This window comes from Ostrea edulis, chromosome 2, assembly GCF_947568905.1.
Source record: "Ostrea edulis chromosome 2, xbOstEdul1.1, whole genome shotgun sequence".
In the NCBI taxonomy this organism is placed as follows: Eukaryota; Metazoa; Mollusca; class Bivalvia; order Ostreida; family Ostreidae; genus Ostrea; species Ostrea edulis.
In genome coordinates, this window is record NC_079165.1 from 76,700,948 (window position 1) to 76,724,789 (window position 23,842).

Here is a 23,842-nt window from a genome sequence, read left to right on the forward strand (position 1 = left end):
AACATATCGTAAACTAACCGCAAAGATTCGGGGGAAAAAAACAAAAACAAAAAAAAAACCTTTCACGAGTGTTTTACGGATTCTTACGAGCAGTTTACGTGTTCTTGCAACCAGTTTACGATACTTACGGATTGTTACATGTACAAGTTATTTACGGGTTATTTACGGGAAATGAAATCAGTGGAGAATCGTGATTTATTTTTTTTTTGACATGTCACGGATCCTTACGAGTGTGTGCGAGTTGTGAAGAGTTATTAACGGATACCAACGAGTGATTTACGAATGCTTGCGATTGACTACGAGTCGGAGATCCGTGAGGACTCGTAAAAAAAAATCCGTGAGTGTGAAGGTGGTATAAGTAATAATACGACCTTGACCTTTGATCTTAAAGAACACTAGGCGTTCTCCACTTGGCATAAGGATTGATTGATTGAATATTGTTTAACGTCCCTATTAAGAATATTTCACTCACATGGATACATCACCACTGTCGATGAAGGGCTGCAAAATTTAGGCCTATGTTCGACGCTTACGGCCTTTGAGCAGGGAGGGATCTTTTTCGTGCCACACCTGCTGTGACATGGGACCTCGGGTTTTGCGGTCTAATCCGAAGGACCCTCGCCCCATTTAGTCGCCTCTTATGACAAGAAAGGGGTACTGAGGACCTATTCTAACCCGGATCCCCATGGCATAAGGAGAAGGTGTACCAAGTTTCACAGTCTTAGCCCAACAGTTCGGTCTATATTCTACCTACAAGGTTTTCCCCATTAAGTGATACTAAGACCTTGACTTTTGATCTTAAAAACAATAGTCGTCTTTCTCCTATCATGGTGATTAAATGTACCAAGTTGTAAGATCCTCGAGCTTACGGTTCGGTCTATGTCCTGTCTATGATTCCTACTAAGTGATACCACGACTTTGACCTTTGACTTCTGACCTTGAGAAACAATTGGCATATTTTTTTTGTCATATGATGTTAAAATGTATCAAGTTGTAAGATCCTGGAATTTACGGTTTGATCTGAATACTGCCTACAAGGTTTTCCTATTAAGTGATACTATGACCTTGAACTTCAATCCCTGACATTGAAGAAGAATAGGCGTCCTTCACTAGGTATGAAGAGTATGTGTACTAAGTTTGACGGTACTAGCCCCTATAGTTCAGTCGGTATTCTTCCTGCAAGATGTACTTATTAACTGATACTATGACCCTGATCGTTAACCTTGAAAAACAATACGCATCTTCCTCTCAGTAAAGTGAAAGCTTACGGTTCATTTTGTATTTCGCCTACAAGTTCTGGACAGATGGACGGACGGACGAACCACGCAGGTGCGCAACCAGGCGTACGTTTGTACGCACAAACGTCCATATCATTTTTGCAACAAAAGAAAAAAAGAAGTAAAAAGGGAAAGAGAGAGAGAGAGAGAGGAGGAGAAGGATTAGAAATATCAAAAGGTAGTGAAGGGCAATATTCATGACAATTATATTTGACCTCTCCGGAATTTTTATTACGGATTCAGTTTATATCCACTCCTATAGTTTTATAAAGTGTGCGAAAAATGCGTTCAGGAGGGTCGAATATTCACATCGAAATCGTCTAAAATTTACCAGCCCCAAAACACCCTGATTAATCGGACGTCCACATCAAAATTACCCTGGTTACGCCCCTGCGTACCATAACACGTCTTTGACGGATGTAAGTGCAATCCATAGGGCAGAGCGACCTCGTATTACATCACAAAAAGCTGGAGACTCTTAAATGAAACTTTAAAACATAAGTCACTAATAAGATTGTGTATATGAATAGATGAAAAACCAGTTGTATACACATAAAATCTACCAATAACTTATGTACATGTGTAAATCATTGAATAAAAAACTGGGCGCCACCATATAATTGAAAAAATTGTTGAGTGTGACGGAAAACATCAATCAATAAATCATGTAAATCATTGATAGATAAAAGGAAACTACATGAGCCAAACAAAATCAAAGAAAACGTGTAAAACTCTTCCAAATCATTTTACTGGTAACGTCGACAAGTACTTGAATGTGTATTATTGATAACGTAAATATTTACCGTTGAAAATTTATTAAAATTTTAAATAATATAGGTTGGGTACACAGGTAAAATTGCAACATATGTTTGGATATTCATATGTTAAACATATGTTGCAAATTTACCTGTGTACTGCATCTTCAAATTTTACATTTCATACCGTCAAATATGCGTGTCCATGCTTCACCCATCCGATGACGACATCCGCCGGATACATCTTTCCGTTAGGGGACAGTCCAAGACCCACATACCCACGAGTCTTCACGTGAGCCTCGAATGTAATATGAGTGGAATTAAACTTCCAAAACAGATGATAGTTTCCAGTTGAATCTAGTACAACATGTTTTGGGAAGGTCTCGGACGGTGTAGGAATTGTCGTCCGAGAGGAGTGTGCAGGCAGACAAATAATTATTTCTACGACCGAAAGGAAGACTACCAAAATTCCTGTCAACTCAGCCATTATAGGATGTCATGTAGGAAGTGGTTTCTGGATGTTCCAATAACAAATTTCGGGTAACTGATTTATCTCCTCTTCCCCAGAGTTGAATGAAGGTCACAGAGTCATGCTAGGCTACACGTACTTTTCTGTTGGGACACACTTGTCAACCAGACTATGTCACCATTTTTTATCTGTGAATTTTTAAGACATGGCCAGATAAGATACGGGTAGCCGTCCCCATTCGCAGTTTACAGCACGTACCAAGTACAGTTCATTGTACAATGTAGTAACTATGTCTCAGTATAAAAATTCTAAATACATTATGTAGTGAATCCAAAATGTGTTATCTAAAGTTGACGATGGTTGTTTTCCTTCAAGTGTGAAGAATTGACAACAAAATATTATAAACAGGAAAGCAAGTGATCGGTCGTAGAATATAATGACACTAAGTCTTAGAAAAGAAATGGCATGCCCTTAAAGTGCATTTCCGTCATTCCGGCAGTGCTGGGGCACCTCTGATAGCTAATAAAAGTTGCTGTACCTACCAGTGTGGTTGCCGATCCTTTTGTATATTGAACACATATACAATAAAATACGTTCAAATCAGTGTTGGCTAATAAAAATCATGAGGCTCTAGTGTATACCAGGGACTGGTTTGCAAATTTCTTCACCCAAATTATACAGACGGAGGTATAAAAAAAAAAGTAATGTCTTCCTTAGACAGAATAAAATGGCGATTTCCACGAAAACATCGTGAATACAATGTAACCTTGCTCAAGACTTTCCAATAGAAAAAATATTTTACGTCCATAGTTTATACCTATTTCTCATATTAATTATATACATATGTATTTCATATCTTTTATTCATCTAATAACTTCCATTTAATAATTCATGTGCGGTTAGTTTGGTAAACTGTTACCCTTTCTTTTACATTAACCTACATGGTCACAATTCGTTTTTGACGTTCTTCATAAAAAGCAGTGTTTAAGATATCGCGCATATTTGTGTAATATTTAAATGACATTAGAAAATCTAAATAAAGGTGTTTGTTTTACGTCCCTTTCAGAATTTTCACTTAATTTGAGTCATCACCAACTATAGGTGAAGCATCACAAATAGACCTGCTGTGTATGCTTAGCGCTCAGGTCTGTAGCAGTGAGGGTTTTTATTATCGTGCCAACGCCAGTCCCGACACGGTACCTCCGTTTGTAAGGTCCTATCCGAAAGCCTGTGATTGATTGATTGATTGATTGCATCTTGCTAACGTCTCGCTCGAGAATTTTTCACTCATATGGAGACGTCAGCAAGACCGGTGAAGGGCTTCAAATTTAGGCCTATGCTCGGCGCTTACGGCCATTGAGCAATGAGGGTTCTTTATCGTGCCATACCTAATGTGACACGGGACCTCGGTTTTTAAGGTCATATTCGAGGACCAGTGACATTCACACCAGGCGGCCGTTTCACTAACCGATCGTAGATCGTAAACGTACGATTACGTTTAAGATCATTTGACTCGCACGTTTACGAGCGTTTCACGAAACCTATCGCAGTCGTAACACTTACGATTGCGATTTACGCCTGACTTTTTAGAACTCTTTTCTCTATGGAGGTAGATTTGAAATTAATCCTACCATGGAAAGAAATATCCATTCATTATTCCCTCGTGGTCTTAAACATATCCTTATCGTCTGCAGTAACCCATGCAAGTTGTCAACAAAAATAATGGAAATTTTGAGCACGATCTCTAGTGTAACGTAAAGAAAATTCCTAGAATGATTAAACAATTGATAGAATAATTTTTATTGACTTTCATCAATCTGACTAAAGTACAGACCTATATTATTATATATATAATAATATAGGTCTGTACTTTAGTCAGATTGGACTTTCATGTAACTAAAATTGGGGGGAGGGGGGATGATATAAGAAATAACAGAAAAGATTTACATTTTAGAATTTTAAATGTCATGTATCGATCTGCTCATGTGAGCCAAGTTTCCATCAATAAGTAAACTATGTTCAACGGATTAAAAAAAAATAAGATAATGAAATGATTTTGATAAAAAGAAATAATAAAATGAAAATAAAATTGCACACAAGTATAGGAAATTTTACCCTGCATCACACAATGGATATGTACTCCGGCGTTTAATCATTGTTGTAAAATACGATGTAACACTAATGACATATCTATTCACTTATTTGTATAAATTTCAAACAGATCATGGGCTCAATTTGTTCCTTAATTAAATGACTTGAAATTTATTTTCCCCATACGTTTGTATTTTATATATATATATTTTTCGTTTAGGCATGTAAGCATACGCTAACTTCCGTATTTACGCAGTGTGCGAAATTAACCATGGACCGATAGACAATGTCTATAGAAAATCGAGTCGGTCTATAATGATCAAAATAGCTATAGACCGACTTGTCCATAGGAATTCTGAGAAAATAACTGGTTCTCTGCTGCTTATCTAACATATATGAGAAGCGGGACCAGTTTATATGTAGTACGCTGATGTTTCTGTTCCCCCCTTAGCTGTAATAAAATGTTCCCCAATGTAATTACAAACCATTCGAATCAGATTATTCCATTTTTAAAGGGGGGGAGCAATTTGATATTTACTTCAATGTATGCCATTTTCATGCAAATTCGGAATGTCCTTTTTAATGGTTTTAAAAATATGTGGAAGATGCACGCACTTGAATCAAACGCAAAGCGGTCAGTACAAGTTCCAGCAAGGCTAAAGTCGCAGAAAATCATGAGAAAACGAAACATAGAAGTGACTTAGATGAAGAATCAGACAGTGAAACTGAGCTGGCACAAAAAGAAAAAGAAAACGAAATTCTAATTGAAAAGCTTGCCGTGCACGCAATTGAAAAAGAATATAATTAAACTATGAACAAATTGCCAAACCGAATTTGTGTCAATTATTTATTTTTTAATAACATTGAATATTGCATGTTAAATTTTGGTCTATAGGAATTTGTTGTGGTCTATAGGAAATAAAATGACTATGGACCGAAAGTCTATAGGACTTTAAAGTTAGTTTCGCACACTGTTTATGTGATGATGTGTAATCCAGATCATTTATTAACAAGAGTACCACAAACGGTACATAATACGCCCGTGAAATGTTTACATATGGTGTTTTTCTTGTGCTATAATTTGAATAACTTTGCTTCAGGTAGTATCAGCCATCATGAGGCTGTGACAAACTTTCATATCAACAAAGGATCTTTGCTTAAAAATTGAGATTTCCTCAAAATGGACCAAGTTCAACAACCTGCAATTATTTCAAAAATGGAAGAAAATCAAAATCCTTCACCAGATGCACATCTTCAGTACCTTTACAAATACTCCACAAAATTAGAAGGTCCTCACTTGAAAACTGTGGGAGGAGTTGGGCAGACAAATTATGTACCCTTCATAGAATATTAATTTCTAAATAGACTAAGTTCAACAACCTGTAATTTTCTCAAAAAATGTAGAAAATCAAAATCCATCCCACGTGCACATCTTCAATACCCATACAAACACTCCACAAAATAAGAAGGCTCTCACTTGAAAACTGTGGGAGGAGTAGGGCGGACAACTTATGTACCCTCCGTATAATAATTATTTCCAAATAAAGGGGCTAAACTCCTGGGGAAAAGGTCGAAATGAATCAAAATTGCAGTATGAACCAGAGTGACCCACAATGAAGTTACACAGCAAGTTTCAGCATGATATGTGAAAGGGAAATGAAATTATAAAGAGAAAACCCCGAACGGTCGGACAGACGGTCGGATGGACGGACGTACAGACATCGCTGTACCATAATACGGCGTCTAAAGACGGGCGTATCAAAATTATTATCGATATTGCACTTTATGATGATTGATTTTTATATTGTTTAACGTCCCTCACGTGAATTTTCACTAATATGGAGACATCACCATTGCCGGTGAAGGGCTGCAAAATTTAGGCCTATACTCGGCGCTTACGGCCACTGAGCAGGGAGGAATCTTTATCGTTCCACACCTGCTGTGACACGGGACCTCAGGGTTTGCAGTCTCATCCGAAGGATCGCCCCATTCAGTCGCCTCCTACGACAAGCAAGAAGTACTGAGGACCTATTCTATCCCGGATCCCCACGGGAGTGCACTTTATAACAAGGGGTCGGAACCCCAAGGGTCCGATAATGACCCTTCCCTTGTCTGTGTATACATATAGATCTAGTTTGCATGTTTAATTTCTAACGACCTTCATAAAACTACAGTGTCTGTCGAAAGAGCAATCACTATCAATATTTTCGATTTATTTTCAAGAATTTAAACCGCTTTCTGTTTTATAGTCTACACCTTTCTTTCAAGAAAACTTTCAGATAGGGACGTGAAACTTTCAGGGGATTATAAACAGTATGGAGTCGCTGTGACCTATAGAAAGTTATATCCGATTGTCATCGAAAGTGACGGAAAATGAGTAAAAACTGTCTTTGTTTTTCCATATTATGTTATGAGATTGATTACTGTTCGTTCTCTTCACCTTTCATTTAAATGCTTGCTATGCAATGTGTAGATTATACCAAAACGGAAGTGTGGGATTGGTTCTACTCGTAACTTTTATACATGGCAACTTAAAATTACGTGCTCCGTACTTCTTGTTACTTCTCAAAAACTTAAAAATTGAATTACGAAACTTCTGTGGATGATAGACTGTTGTATGTAGACTTCCGATATGCGTCTATCAGTCACTTCTGTCGATTCCGGTCGATAGAGGAAGTAATGAAATTTAATCTTTAATGAAATTTTCAAAGATGGTAAACACTCTTATATGTGCTCGTTCTCCTGAAATATGTAGAAAAAATTTACTTCCGATCGGCATGTCCGAACGACTGTTTGTTTTTTATTTTGTCTATCGATTAATGTCCAAAACTCTTTTAGACAGAATCTCGTGGGGATTCGGGTTAGAATAGATCCTCTGTACCCCTTACTTGTCGTAAGAGGCGACTAAATGGGGCGGTCCTTCGGATGAGTCCGCCAAAACCGTGGTCCCGTGTCACAGTAGGTGTGACACGATAAAGATCCCTCCTTGCTCAAAGGCCGTAAGTGCCGAGCATAGGCCTAAATTTTGCAGCCCTTCACCGGCAATGGTGACGTCTCCATAGGAGTGAAATATTCTCGAGAGGGTCGTTAAACAATATTTAATCAATAGTCATTAAACATTGTGTGTGATTTGGGGGACGCATCTTAAAAGTGATAGATAACTGGTAAATCTGTTATGAATGAGAAAATTGGAATGATATTGAAATCATTTTCATGATTTTCCTTCGAGTTTAACAAACTACTAGTATTTTCTCCATCGATGAATATTTTTGCAGAAGGATTATCAGAACTTTACATTTATTTTCACATTCTTTGAAATTTTCTGGACCGCAGATCCGCTAGTTACATGTAAACACTTAGAAAAAGGTGGCCTGTTGATTACGCTTGCACGCATTTCTACAGCGATTACAGCTCTGCCCGCATTTAATGGTAGCCGTTCCCAACAGCGACCGAACCTGTCTGATTGCCACACCACAGGATCTTTATACCCTGGCAGGCACTTTCACCGGTCAGTTCCAGTGGTTAATCTACGGCACCATATGTAAAATAATAGTCTAATTCTTCAATTGATTTTTGTTGGATAAGCATCAAATTATTAACAAAGTTTTACAATCTGAACAAATATATCTGTGATAAAATTGCATATTCGTTATTGCTATTAAGAAACATTTCGAACACATTTGATTCCTTTGGGGTTCATTTTTATACGATTTCCACCATTCAAGACTTCCAGGGCGTGGGCTTGTTGTTTTCGCAGCGTCTCGTGCAACCCGAAAATTTGGTCTCGCACCTGTTGCTGCACTCCCTCTTCTTCTGGAAGGGAAGTTTTTTGCAGCCCAACTGACAGTTATTGCGTGATGTTGCACATCCCACCTTACAGGCAACAGCCAGCGTGGTGGACACCATCATTCCCACCAAGAGAAGCGTCGTCAACAGTCTGGTCTGAAAGAATTCAAAGACTAGTGAACAGGTAGCAATGTTGATTAAAATCATTATCGTCTTAATTCAGATGAGCTCATTGATTTATTTAATACGTGAAGTATAATTTTTTTTAAAAATATCCCTGAATCACACCTGAGTCATATTTGTCTTTTACAAGTGCGATCACATATTGAATGTGAAGCAACAATATTAGAAAAATTCACTATACTAAAATGATTGAACGATAAATTTATATTGGGGGTAATAATTTAATTTCCTACAATAAGACCGTATTACTCCATGAAGTGTTTAAACTCGTGTGTAAACTTTTACTTACGTTCATTGTTGGTTTGTGAAATCTCAGATCTGTCGAGAACGTAAAATGTATACATTTTCATTGTAATAAACAAATAAACACTGAAAGAGAGGGGATTCATGCCTTGTTAATTATTTCATTGTATTATATTTCCCCATACGGGAGTTATGACGTACTAGTGACCTTTCAACTTGAAGTTAAAGTTTATACTAATAAAGTTACATAACCAATACAAATGTTAAAGTTTATACTCATAAAGTTACACAACCAATACTTTTGTAAGGAATAAGTGTCCAGATTTTATACTATCTGTTTCAGAAACAACAGTTCATAAAAGTAAAATTATGAAGTTATTAGATTTACAATGATTATTACCGATATCCAAGTATGTTAGAATTTCTTATTCCCTGCTCTTAGTCGGATCTGGGATGATTGAAACTTGTAAAAAGATGGTTGTTTATATCGTTTAGAGAGAGAGTTGCAAACACGTGCGATTATTTAATTGTTTTGCTGTTTTCCGCCACACTCCACAATAGTGGCGGCCAGTTTTTATTGGAGGAAAAGAGAACCCAGATAATGTACCTAGGAAGAGACCACCGACCTTCCGCAAGTAAACTGGGAATCTTTCGCACTTACCGGCGCGAGCGGGATTCGAACCCGCGCCAACCAGAGGTGAGATGCCCTGTGGTTGTGAGCGCGATGCTCTAACCACTTGACCACAGAGGCCTTGGTTATCTAAGATGGTCAAGAACAAGAAATCTTTGCATGTAGCATCTATGCTTATTTACATAAGAAAGTTATAGTTGGAATTATTGATACTTACGCGAAAGCTTTGTACTGCAGGGATCGAGTTGTTTTGTGTCCTGTATCACAGACAATTTATACTGTACCGTAATCATTTCATTACCGCGGTAATGGTGATATGTCATAGTAAATCGTAAATTTTGTAACATCCCTCTCTTTCTCTCTCATTAACCGAAGGTATGTCTAGATCATTTGAACTTTTAAACTTTTAGCACTCGTTTTCATCTATTCTTCATTATCAAATATTATGCCGTCCTGTTTGTAGTACATTATTTGACATTCATTAAGATTGTACTAGAAGTCTGTGTACTAGTATGATCACTGAGATTGTACTAGAAATCTGTGTACTAGTATGATCACTGAGATTGTACTAGAAATCTGTGTACTAGTATGATCACTGAGATTGTACTAGAAATCTGTGTACTAGTATGATCACTGAGATTGTACTAGAAATCTGTGTACTAGTATGATCACTGAGATTGTACTAGAAATATGTGTACTAGTATGATCACTGAGATTGTACTAGAAATCTGTGTACTAGTATGATCACTGAGATTGTACTAGAAATCTGTGTACTAGTATGATCACTGAGATTGTACTAGAAATTTGTGTACTAGTATGATCACTGAAAGTTTTTTTCAGTCAAGAATGTTGTGAAATTGCTTCACAAAACAGTTCCACACCGTCATCATATGAACGGATTTTACTAGTACGGAGGAAGCTCCGTTTAATAAATGTACTACATATATAGCTTGAAGCATGACTGTAAATATTATGAAAATGCTTCACAATTTTAAGATACACTCAACATGTAATTTCATTTTTTTTAATTGATGTTTTTATAGAAAATGATTTATACAAGTATAGAAAAAGATATGTATGCTTATAGTTCTCTTAATAATGAATACAAAATGTACATACTGCAGTGGTGGATTAAAAATAAAATCAAGGAGTGGTAGGTGCGACAAAGGATTGTATCATTAGCGCCCCAAAAATTACATAAGTGTACAATTATCTAGTGTAATTAGCATTAGTGTACAAATCTTTAGTGTATTGAACATTATATGTATCTCTATTGTAATGAACATTAGTGTACAAATCTCTAGTGTAATGAACATTAGTGTAGAAATCTCTAGTGTAATGAATATTAGTATACAAATCTCTAGTGTAATGAACATTAGTGTAGAAATCTCTAGTGTAATGAATATTAGTATACAAATCTCTAGTGTAATGAACATTAGTATACAAATCTCTAGTGTAATGAATATTAGTATACAAATCTCTAGTGTAATGAATATTAGTGTACAAATCTCTAGTGTAATGAATATTAATGTACAAATCTTTAGTGTGATGAACATTAGTGTAGAAATATTTAATGTAATGAATATTAGTGTACAAATCTCTAGTGTAATGAACATTATTGTACAAATCTCTACTGTAATGAACATTAGTGGACAAGTTTCTAGTGTAATGAATATTACTGTACAAATCTCTAGTGCAATGAACATTAGTGTACAAATATCTAATGTAATGAACATTAGTGTACAAATCTTGGAGTGATATAAACATATTTAATCTACATTCGTGTACAATTATCTAGTGTAATCAACAATTGTGTACAAAGATTTAATGTGATTTACACACACACACACACACACAGAGAGAGAGAGAGAGAGAGAGAGAGAGAGAGAGAGAGAGATATGGGGTGGTATATTTTTTAACGTCCCGCACGAGAATATTTCACTCATATGGAGACGTCACCATTGCCAGTGAAGGGCTGCAAAAAATAGGTCTATGCTCGACGCACACAGCCTTTGAGCAGGGAGGGGTCTTTATTATGGCACAGCCCACGCCTGCTGTGACAAGGAGCCTCGGTTGTTAGGGATTCATCTGACGAACCTCCCCATTTAGTTGCCTCTTACGACAAGCAAGGGGTATGCGGACTAAAGAGAAATAGTAAAAATATCTGGTGAAATTTGCAGTAGTGTATGAATATCAAGTGTAATCTGTATTAATTTACAAAGATATAGTGCAATATACATTAGCGTACAAAGATCTAGTGTTATCAATAATATTGTACCAAGATCTGCCTTCCTTTGTATCATTGCACACATCTATAGTGTAATGTACACCAATGCACAAATACATAACGGAATATATATTATTGTACAAATTTCTATATCAAAAATATAGTTCAAATGTGGTACATATCAGTGCATAACTATTATGAAATAGCCAAAATAATTAGTACAAAGGCAAAATATTTTACCATGATAATGTTTGATGTTGATGAATAAATGTAAATGAGTGCTTAAGGTTTAAAAGTTCATTTAGTGTAGACATTTGGTTGGCTAATGAGAGAAGTATGTTACAAAATTTACGATTTACTATGACATACCCCGGTAATGAAACAATTGCGGTGCAGTATAAAAGTTCTGTGATACAGACCTTAAAACAACTCCCTGCAGTACAAATCCTTGACGTAAGTATCAACATCAGTCTCTGTATTATGTAGTTAAACATAACTAACATTTTTTCCTGAATCAAGGACACTTCATGAAAACAAAAATGAATACATGGGTTGATATAATTGTTTGGCTTAGTTTGGGTGTAGGAAGTACTAATATGAAATTTCTTATTGAAAATCAATTAATATCCAATACAATGAAATTTGTCCAGAAGGTATAGACAATATTTGAAGGAAATTCCTTAATGATTAAGGTAAAACAATACAATTGCTGGGAAACCATGCTATTGTTGAGCCTTTACTGACAGAATTAGCCAAAGAGCCATTAATTTGAGTTACTTCCCTTAGCGTAAAAATATTTATAATGACTTGAAACTTGCGTAAATTTTCATTTTTGCAGAAAAGAGTATTTATTTTGAACATGTTTCACTTGTCTCGATTTGTTTTATTAAGTATAAACGTGGATTTAGATATATATATATATATATATATATATATATATATATATATAAAGCACAGAAATAGCAATGAACTCAACTGCCCTAAGTGAAGAAATATTTAATATAAAGCACAGAAAATTTCACTTTATTTGGATACCCACTTCCGCCCCTACCCGACCTGCGGAACCAAATCTCCTAGCAATGGCGAGAATCCCATCGTCATCGAAAGCAAGTCTTTATAACTTGCCTAGATGGTCGAGCGGTCTAGCGCATTGGTTACACGCTGCTAGATTTGGTTCCGCAGGTCGCGAGTTCAACACCGGGTAGGGGCGGAAGTGGGTATCCAAATAAAGTGAAATTTTCTGTGCTTTATATATATATATATATTTATATATATTGATTTAAGAAATTTCTGATTAATGCTAAAACTACATATAGATGTCCCAGAAAGGGGGAGGGTGTTTTCTAACCCCCAGAACCCCCTTCCCCCTCTGGACCAGCCAGTGTTACGTTGCTAATGTGAGTGAATGAATTAAGATTTATGATAAACAATTGCTTTAATGATATTTTTAATTCAGATGTATGTGTTGATTGATTGACTATTATCTCAAATCCTGTGTACAGAAATAACCTAAAAATCAACATCGTGAAAGTCTATTATTTTGCCTTTATTATTTAGAATGTATACAAAGACATGAAATTTATTTCTGAATGTTTATAGGTTCTCATAATTTTTCATGAATTTTAATTTTTAATCATTGATTGTTTATGTCTACCTTATATTTATTTCTATGTATGTAGATCAATAATCTTCATTTAAGTAGTTGACATTTTTGCTCTTATTGAAAATTTAGATATTTCAGTTCAACTTAATCTTGCTTTTCCCACTGCATTTATTTTTGTAACTTGAAATACACCTCTTCAACTTTGTGGTAATAAATAAATTTTTTTCTGTTAAGAAATTGTATTGGGTTTTGTGAGATCTTAAATTTTGATCATTATCGTATAAAATATATTGATGTGAAAAATCTGCAACTTTAACAATTAGTAAATCCATTCAAGATTGATTACCTTATTTTATCCCCAATCACATATACGAAGTAAACATTTGTTCCCCCTGTTTATCTATTCTTTTCTCTGAATATAAGATATTACTTAAAAGTTTTATAAGTCATGCTACCATGTCTGTATCGATAACTCTAAGACAAAAATAAAATAAAAAGATAAAATTAACAAACCATTACCTAGTGTTGATGATGTGTATTTTTATATTATGCCATTGACTCTTTACAGTTTACATTCACAACAGATCTGAGATTTGTAACAGCATCAAGGAACAATGAATGTAAGTTTTAAAAAAAAACCTCTTACCTGGGTTTATATACGAAGCACTACTTCGTGCAACATGATGAGGGTTTTCATCCCAACATCAACATTTTCAACCAATAGAGTTTATTTACCTATCCTGATCGTTTAACCATTTTAGCGTAGTGATCGATTCCAAATATGTTGCTTAATTATTAAATATCACCATCGGTGTGTTCTATAAATCTGATCATACCATAATCTCCAAAGAAATGACATCTAGTTTTAGAAGACAAATACAACCACGATGTGATTTAGGGGTCATAATTTATGTTTTATATTACATGTCAAAGGAATTGATGAAATTGATGGGCAACATCACTACATCTGCTCTCAATTTTGTACTCTTTATAGCGTCTATGAGATTAATACCTCTTTGCTATCTTCATCTTTTACATCGCTATCTGTTCACTAGTCTTTGAATTCTTTCAGACCAGACTGTTGGCGACGCTTCTGTTGGTGGGACTGATGGTGTCCACCACGCTGGCTGTCACCTGTAAGGTGGGATGTCAGAAGTCACGTAACGTATGTCAGTTGGGCTGCAGAAACCTTCCCTACCTGAAGAAAAGGCAGTGCAGCAATAAGTGCGAGATAACCTTATCGATTTGTGAGAGGAGCTGTAAAAACAACAGGCCCACGCCCTGGAAATCTTAGATAGTGGAAAACATGTAAAAAACCAACAACAACAAAATCCCAGGGAATTATATGTGTTCGAAATTTTTCTTAATAACAATAAAGAATATGCCGTTTCATCACAGAGATATTTCTTTTTGACTTTGAACAATTACACTGGTAAAATTGCAACATATGTTTAACATATGAATATCCAAACATATGTTGCAATTTTACCTGTGTAAGTGAGTGACATTTGTAGGATATACAATTTGGTGCCAATGTAAAGTAGTCCAAAAACTTTCAATTTTCCTGCTCTCTTTTTGACGTTTTCAATATTCTTTTTCCAAACTTTGAATAAACCATATGTATTTTTTCGGATATGTAGATGGATTAAATGAATATCGTAAATAAAAAACTTCATAGTTATTTCGGATTTCAAACCTTTCGGTTGAGCATCACTGAAGAGACATTATTTGTCGAAATGCGCATCTGGTGCATCAAAATTGGTACTGTATAAGTTTTACATAACGAACAGCGATCATTGTCATAATTCCTATAGAGAATACGGAATTAAGTGTACTGAAAACACGGATCTCTGGACACAACAAAGATGGGATCAGGTGCTAAGGAGGATAAAATAGCCACTATCGTGGTCAAGTAAACAGAGTAATTCGTAGTCACAATCAGTGTGTACAGAACGGCCTTACAATCAGTGTGAAACACGTCAGACAACATTTGACCCAATGATAGGTTGTATCGGTAAACTAAATCGTCATAACGACCATAGAAAATGCTGTCTTTAAACGAGACTGTTGAAACCTCTGCACCATCAACTTGTTTGTAAGTAGCCTGCCTCGATTTCAAAACCGATCATATGCAGAACAAGCTCTTGTGTATCAAATCGGTTGAGAGATACAAACACCATATGTATCCTAAAATAGCTCTAGCAAGTTTATTGGGGGTTTTTTTGTTGGTTTTTTTTTGGTTTTGTTTTTTGGTTTTTTTTTTTTTTTTGGTTTTTTTTTTCTGATTTCAAACCTTTCGGTTGGGCATCACTGAAGAGACATTACTTGTCGAAATGCGCATCTGGTGCATCAAAATTGGTACCGTACAAGTTTACATGTACATTGTAGGTGATAATGGGATATTGCTACATAAATTCGGGAAGTTGACGGTGGAGAAGCTGAAATCACACCGTTCATCATAAAGTTGATTTGTTACTTTGCTGTTAATATCTATTTTCAATAAAATATCTAAGTATAAAGCAGAAGTGGACAACTCTGTGGTCTTTTACTTCGAGTTCACAGGGATATATCAAATCGACATGTGAATGAAAATGAAAAGTGTTATAGATAAAAAGTCGTCGATACATCTAAATGTCGTATTGAAAGCCACAGCAAGAGATTTTTCTCTCCTCACGTAGAAATTTTGAATAAACATTTCTTGCCCATGAGAATTTCTACAGATTTTTGGAAAAGCTGATCACCCAAGACTACGATAATATTCTCAGTGACGAACTCTAGCATATTTTTAATTTCAACTTCAGGGTACATGTACGTGAAATCAGAGTGGTGTTTAACAAAGTTTTTGAATGACTGATTACTAGATATGAATATTTTCGTTTTCCATTTTTATAGACGAAGCACCTGTGTATGATGTCAAGAGGTATATTCTTTCATTTATCGTGGGGAATGGCCGTGTAAAGTGTTGAAAATTCATACCTTTTGATGTTGATTTGAGAAACGTTATGCAATTTCAATTTTACTGATAGTTCTTTGGAATTGTTATACACAGAGGTAAAATCTAGTGACCTTTTAGTTTAACCAATCACCGCATTGGCTATTAAATTGACGGTGTAAATTCGGGTCTTTCGGAACACTGAAATCTTACTTATCGCCGCCGACCTATTTCGGTAATAACAACGTGCCAGACACGCCGATGACACCTCAAAAAGTGTAGAGTTTGACAAATATTTGTTGTTTGTGTGCATTTTCACTTGTTGTAAGAGAGACCGACAGTGAAAGAAACTCCCAAATTAAGAAGCTATATAAATTGGAATTAAAACTTACAAAGGAAAAGGTTGTTTTGATTTAACAGGTGATTAATTTACCACGGAGGGTAGAAAAAACTGTCATGCAGTCTTCATTATTCAGCACAGCTATTAACACATCTTTCTGTTCCTCTTTCAAAAATTGAACCTTACAATCTTTCAAAACTTATAACGTGAGCCAATATTCGGTCGTCATATTTGTTGTTTTTCCGAAGTTTTCGTTTACCGAATGCAAATACATGTAGTAAGAGTCCTCTGATTGGATGAACATTAAAAGGTCACTAGATTTGACCTCCGTATACGGTTTTGTTAGATGCATGTGTGCAGATCAAAGAATCTAATTTTAATAAGATTAGGCAGGCCCGATTGCTTATTTTGTTGCACATTTTTACATATATTAGTGTCTCACAAGTGTAATCTCAAAAGCTTATAGAAAGTAGGATTTTTTTTACGGTGGGTAGAGGCGGTGTACATGTATGTACACAACATTAATACACGCTATACACACCAGGTGGTAAAGGTCAGGTGATTTCCAGCTGTTACGTTACAGGTCAATAATATCTATATTTTATGTACCAGAAAGTATCTATGTTAAAAGGTGCAGTAATATATGAATTGATTGTATATTGTTTAACGTCCCTCTCGAGAATATTGCACTCATATGGAAACATCACCATTGCCGGTGAAAGGCTGCAAAATTTAGGCCTATGCTCGGCGCTTACGGCCTTTGAGCAGGGAGGGATCTTTATCGTGCCACACTTGCCGTGACACGGGACCTCGCTTTTTGATATTTCATCTGAAAGACCGCCCCATACTACGACAAGCAAGGGGTACTGAGGATCTATTCTAACACGGATGAAATGTATTTCTTTGGTTTGTTACACGGGATATTATTTGAATAACAATGTCACAGTTGCTATTTATAAAGTGCTACTGCAGCGAGCGCTGGTCTCGGTTGTTATCATACAGGGAATAGGGGTAAAATGCTAACCTAAATCGATAGAAAACGTACATAATGAAATGGATCTAGATCCAAAGCAATTATGAAGACAGTCTGTTTACTTATTTTGTTTCCAATTTTTTTTAACGATTTTTGAAGAGTAATCGAAAGGGGTTAATTAGAAATCGGGGCAACTCGGTAATTCGAACTTCAAATTGAAACATTCCTTCCGAAAAATGCTTGACATACAAGAACTGTCCGTTTGCATCGTTTGGAATTGAATGCAGCCTTGATAGGATTGAAAACATTCCAACATGCAGTGTTATTAATTATTTGATTGTTTATGATATTTGACCAGTTGGCAACCCGTGACAATCCGGGTTAGAATAGGTCCACAGTACCCCTTGCTTGTCATAAGAGGCGACTAAAGGAGCGGTCCTTCGGATGAGACCGTCAAAACCGAAGCCCCGTGTCTCAGCAAGTGTGGCATGATAAAACTCCCTCCCTGTTCAAAGGTAGATGCCTAACTTTTGGAACCCTTCATCGGCAATTTTGACGTCTCCAAATGAATGAAAAAAATTCAAGTGGGACGTTAAACACTATAAAACCTACCAACCAGTTGACACTTGAGAAATGAACTCACTTTTACAATTAACCGATAAATGAAAGGGCTGTGATATGAAGTTTGAAGTCCCCTTTACACAATTGCATTCCCAGATCGATATTATTAGCTTTATAAGTATGCACAGGTACGTGTTTTTCATGTTTATTCAACAATGATTTTTATAAAAAGGAAGACGCGCAGAAAATGTTTTTGAAGTTCTGAATCCACTGTTACTCAGTGTTAAACACCACAGTTTGTGTTGACTGGAGCAGTGTGCGGTACTTTGAATCCACTGTCACTCAGTGTTGAACACCACAGTTGGTGTTGACTGGAGCAGTGTAAGGTACTTTGGGGTACATACCCCGCGTATGGAAAGTAGTGTAGTTATACTGAAAAAAGAAAAACATAAGTAATATCGACGGATAAAATTGCACGTTCTATTGTTGGCATTCATTTGCACACACCATTAACATATCTTGACAGACGATTTTACATCTACCGTCTTTATAAAGTTACCTGATTTTTGTCATTTCCATAAACAAGGAAATACGTATCATTGGTCAGGCTGTCCATGAACTCTTGTGAAACAGTAGTGTTTGTCCAGTCCAATGTATTAAACGTAGATGTTAAAGGTGCCATAAGACCCCAAGGATTATTGCTTTTCTGGTGGAATCTATCGTAGAGTGGTTTGCTAAGACAGTTGACTAATTTTGATCGAGGGTAATGGAATATGAATGCAGCACACATTTCTTCACTTGTAGAAAACCCTCCCTGTCAAAAACAACACTGATTTTGAAAATATGATTATATCTACGATTTATCGTTTCATTGCCTTATTTTAACATCGAGGGGTAAACATTTTCAATGTTACCCTTAACTACAAGCAATATTTGTTTTATTATACTGAATATTATATAAACAGCAAAGCAGGAAACAAATCTTACGTCTGTTTACATTTGATCAAAAACTGTCATGCGATATCTCGTATATCGATACGGGTATTCGTGTTTATTACAAACGCTCAAACGACGTCGTCTAACAATCTACGGCGAACCGTACGCGCATAAATTTGACACATGTGATAATTTTTTTATAATATCACCCGTTGTCAAGTACTGTTACCCGTTGCTAGATACTATCACCCTGGAGCGCGTGCTTTCTGTTCTCAGGTTTTTCAAATGCTTCTCGACCAATCAGATTCTAGTATTTTGCATGAAAGTATAACACCAAATATGTGCTCCATTTATATATGTAAAATTATATTTTTTGTATCACATTCACAATATCCTCCTCCATGAACTCCAAAATGAATTGAATGCTCTGAAATATTGCTATACGATTCGGGGGGCTTTGATTTTTTTTGTCTGTTTGGTTTTTTTTTGAGGGGGTTGTTGTTGTTTTTGAAATAGCTGCATAGGGAAGTTACGACATAAATGGGTATAAAATACAAAACGAGACACCACTGAGAGAGAGAGAGAGAGAGAGAGAGAGAGAGAGCTGTGTCACTTTCATGGCGTCGTATTTCAGAATGGATCAAATCTGCTCTACATTTTCAATATAGTCCAACACCGGTTCTGTGTTTTATACTTACATACGTTATATTGGTTCTTTTAGTGGAGTCATATGTGCACTCAAGTATGATACTATCACCCTGCAATAACAATAAAACAGATATTTACGTATGTGGATATGTGCAATGAACACCGATACTTACAGCCTTACACTGTCCTACTTCAGAATCTAGAATTGCTTTAAAAATTATCAAAGATATGGGATCGCATGAAAGACTTCGTATTCTATACATGTACCAATTCGGAGAATGGATTATCTTTTTACTTGAGCAAGATATAGTACCAGTACTGACTTTAACCTATCAGCTGCGGATGCTTACATTTCCTAGACTTATGATCCCACCTCTGATGTTTCTGAGGGTTCGTCTTTCCCCTACTTGCAATTTCATATTGAATGTTCTGAAATATTGCCATCAGATTCGTTTTTTTTTTACCCAATTATATGTTGTAGTGGCAAACTAAATCGTTATAACGACCATATCATAACCGAATACATACGTCTCTCAAAGTTCTGTTTGCTCGACGGAAATCCTGGTAGTTAAAGTCGTAATATCTGTCGTCTGCTAGTGGCTCCTGTTCCACTCCTCTATGGATAAGTCTCGTCTTTATAGCCTTACCCAGGAGATGGGCATGCTGCTGAACACCAAAGACATGGACACCATTTGGAAAATCTTTCAGACCCTGAATAAGGAAGATAAATTGTTAATGACTTCGAATTGATTTTAGGGTTTCATGTACCTAAAGCAGTAAAACACGGTTACTGCAAACACATTTACATGTATAATAAATTCACCTTACAGCAAAGTGAATTTAATTTCCTATAGTTTATAAAACATAACGTGACCTGATTGGATGTAACAAATTACGTTTATACATGTAACGATTCATTCGTCGCAAGCACTTCGTTATGAGCATGGTTTGCTGCGTTTCTGTTCATTCTCGAAAAGCAAAACTTCATTGTGAAATATATTTCATTTTTCAAGTTTTGCCAATTTCCGTTCTAGTGATTAGTTTATCTCATTCTGATAAACATCAGCTCCCCGATCCACTCCTTTGTTTTATGTTGTCGCTACACTAGGTATAGGACAATATGAAACGAAGCAGATCAAAGAGCTGATCTTAAATAAATTGGATTTATCTAGATTAGAAATAGGGTAATGTAATTCAATTTGTGCAATCAACTACATTGTATATGAAATAACTAAATAAAATGTCGTCTCAATACAAAGTGTTTTCTACATTGCCGTTAATTTGAATTTCGAAGATTAATATGATGGAAAAGAAAGGTTGAGACAGAAAGAGAGAGAAAGAATTACCAGGTGTAAAGCTGATTCATTGCAGTAAGCGGAAGATACAAAGTTACGTTGGTTGGGAGGAATGACTTGGCTCGGATCCACCATACTAGCCACCTCAATTACTCCTGCGTCATGTAACCGTAGGGTCGGGGTCAAAGTCAGACGAATGCCAGAACTATCCACAAAGTCTACAGTTGATCAGGAGACATGGCGATAAACTTTAACATGTATTCAGTTTCTATCACAATGTGATAAAAACACTTTAAGAAAAACATTTACAGTTTGAATGGGGGTGTCTTGGAAGTGATCATATATATATATATATATATATATATATATATATATATATATATATAAGATATGTATACAATTGTTTAAACAGTAGAATAGCAATTGAAAATACTTAAGGGATAGTATATAAACGATGTAGTCGTAAGTAGAGCGAACAGTTATAATAATTGACATATAAGGGATAATTAATGTATACATTTCCTACATTCTTTAGTTGAATGTATAAGTACGCTAAATGCTGTGCTGCTGAATTGGAGAATAAGTAAATATTTTATAGGTTTGAAATTGCTAGTTTTGTGTAATTCAGACACAAGAAGTGCTGACCATTTCTTAGGCCTGGATTGTTGTAATGTGTCTCCATGATATACAGGTCTGTGTCCCCAGGTTCAGCCACTGGAAGTCCCGCTTCGTCCGGGAAGTAAAAGGCCTACAAAACAAGGACAATTTTTAACCTAACGTTTGATTTCTTAGGCATCATTCGGTAAAGAGAGACTTATAGATTTTAAATGTAACCGGGTATCTTCCGTGAACATTTTGTAATGTAGCATGTAAGTAGTTTAATAAATCTTTCTTTAAAATTCTAATTGTGACTTTATGGTTTATCTTTTATTCTGAGTCTTCATTACAAAATTATCGTCGAGGAAATTTGTAATTTTTATCGGGATCATAACCATGAGCAATGGTATTGTCTTGTGACGTTTAACAACCAAAGCGTCACCAACTTTAAGAGCTCATTTTAATGTAAATATCAATATTTCCGTTCCCAAATATCAGGACGTTAAGGACTATTGATTGTAAAATCTTGAAATATATACCAAATGGTCATTTTATAAACAGTGCACAATTGCGCAATGAATTTCTTGAAAAGTTCTATTTCTACTTGAAACAGAGACCCATTCTGTATGGTATCTATTTCTGTTTCAATACTCGGATCACCAGTTAGCATGATGAAATGTATTGTAAAAGACCATGTGTTTACGACAAAACATTCTTTCAATATACACCATGCTTTTTGGCAGAATATGAGCTTCAGCACTTTCAGTATCACATTATTATTGCCAGGAACAACAACGTTTTGCTATTACCTGTCAGTTGCTAATTTAATTACCTTGATGAAAGGTGAAGATAACGAACAGTGATCAATCTCATAAATCCTATGAGGAATACAAAATAGAGAGCTGTGCAGACACGTACTATTGGACACCCAGAGGTGGGATCAGGTGCCTAACAGGAGCAATGTAAAACTTATACGGTACATGTACCAATTTTGATGCACCAGATGCGCATCTCGACAAATTATGTCTCTTCAGCAAGCATCCCCTGTCGACCGGTCACACCCGCCTGGAGCCCTATATCTTCATCAGGTAAACGGAGTTATCCGTAGTCAAAATCATTGTACCAAGAAAGACCTAACAATCGGTATGAAACACGTCACACAGCATTTGACCCAATGATATGTTGTATTGGCAAACTAGATCGTTATAACGACCATATAATTTGCGAAATGCTGAATTTAGACGAGACTGTTGCAACCCCTGCACCACCAACTTGTTTGCCAGTTGCCTATTTCGATTTAAAAATTCACCATACGCAGAACAAGCTCTTGAATATCGAATCAGTTGAGAGATATAAACACCATATGCATTTGATACTGAAATATTGCTACATAGATATGAGAAGTTGACGATGGAGAACCTGATATCACCCAGTTTATCATAAAGTATAGTTGTTACTTTGCCGTTAATATCTACTTTCAATAAAATATCTCAGTGTGAAGCAGAAGTCCACAACTTTGTGGTGGCTTTTATTTCGAGTTCACAGGGATATATCGAATGGACATACGAATCAAAATTATCATCATTAATAGATAAAACGTCGTCGATATATCTAAATGTCCGGTTGAAGGCCAAAGCAAGAGATTTTCTTTTAATATAAAAGTTTTTGAATAAAGTCTGCTTCATGGGAATATATAAAGAGTTCAGCTAACAAAGGATCCCAATTCGTGCCCATGGGAATTCCAACAGACTGTTGGAAGACTTGATCACCAAAGTCCACGAAGGTATTGTCAATGAGAAACTCCAGCATATTTTTTTTAAATTTCAACTTGTACTTGTGCGTGAAATCAGAGTGGGGTTTAACAAAGCAAGTTTTTGGATGACGGATCACTAGATATGAATATTTCCGTTTTATCAGGTTATGATGCACTGTAAGTTCAAATCTAACCTATTTATCTAGTCATATATGTCTACGAATTGGCATCATCCGTAAAACTCCATTACAAATTTACGTTCCTTCAATACTTTAATATACATGTACAAGTGAATATGACCAAAACTTGGAGAATTTGAATCTTAGCACTTTTCATATTGATAAGCAGCATTTTTACTAAGCAACAGTCGCTAATGTCTCACCATTGCTGTAGTCCAGACATATCAAGAACGGACCAATACTAAGCCAACAGAAGGGCATAATGGTATCTATGTAAAACTCAGACCTTGTTCGCCAATCATGATTTGCTAAAATCATTCTCAAAATATGATTAATTTTAACTTCATGATGTAATTAATCGTT

The 23,842-nt window shown here is 35.8% G+C and overlaps 1 protein-coding gene and 1 long non-coding RNA gene across 2 annotated transcripts in view; one reads left to right on the forward strand and one right to left on the reverse strand.

Moving 5' to 3' along the window:
* Nucleotides 1-23,842, reverse strand: part of LOC125680065 (uncharacterized) — a 58,863-nt gene that overhangs the window by 24,707 nt on the left and 10,314 nt on the right. Inside the window, exons 16-24 of the mRNA XM_056153466.1 lie at nucleotides 21,596-21,698; nucleotides 21,002-21,168; nucleotides 20,184-20,366; nucleotides 19,706-19,765; nucleotides 18,631-18,885; nucleotides 18,417-18,503; nucleotides 14,340-14,399; nucleotides 8,466-8,534; nucleotides 2,220-2,510 (exon numbers count right to left, since the gene is read on the reverse strand). Of these exons, the coding sequence (XP_056009441.1) occupies nucleotides 2,220-2,510; nucleotides 8,466-8,534; nucleotides 14,340-14,399; nucleotides 18,417-18,503; nucleotides 18,631-18,885; nucleotides 19,706-19,765; nucleotides 20,184-20,366; nucleotides 21,002-21,168; nucleotides 21,596-21,698 (1,275 nt within the window). The remainder of the gene's footprint in view (nucleotides 1-2,219; nucleotides 2,511-8,465; nucleotides 8,535-14,339; nucleotides 14,400-18,416; nucleotides 18,504-18,630; nucleotides 18,886-19,705; nucleotides 19,766-20,183; nucleotides 20,367-21,001; nucleotides 21,169-21,595; nucleotides 21,699-23,842) is intronic.
* Nucleotides 8,269-14,657, forward strand: LOC125679450 (uncharacterized). Its single transcript, XR_007371823.2, has 3 exons — nucleotides 8,269-8,562; nucleotides 13,834-13,885; nucleotides 14,338-14,657. It is a non-coding gene; the product is annotated as an uncharacterized LOC125679450 (long non-coding RNA).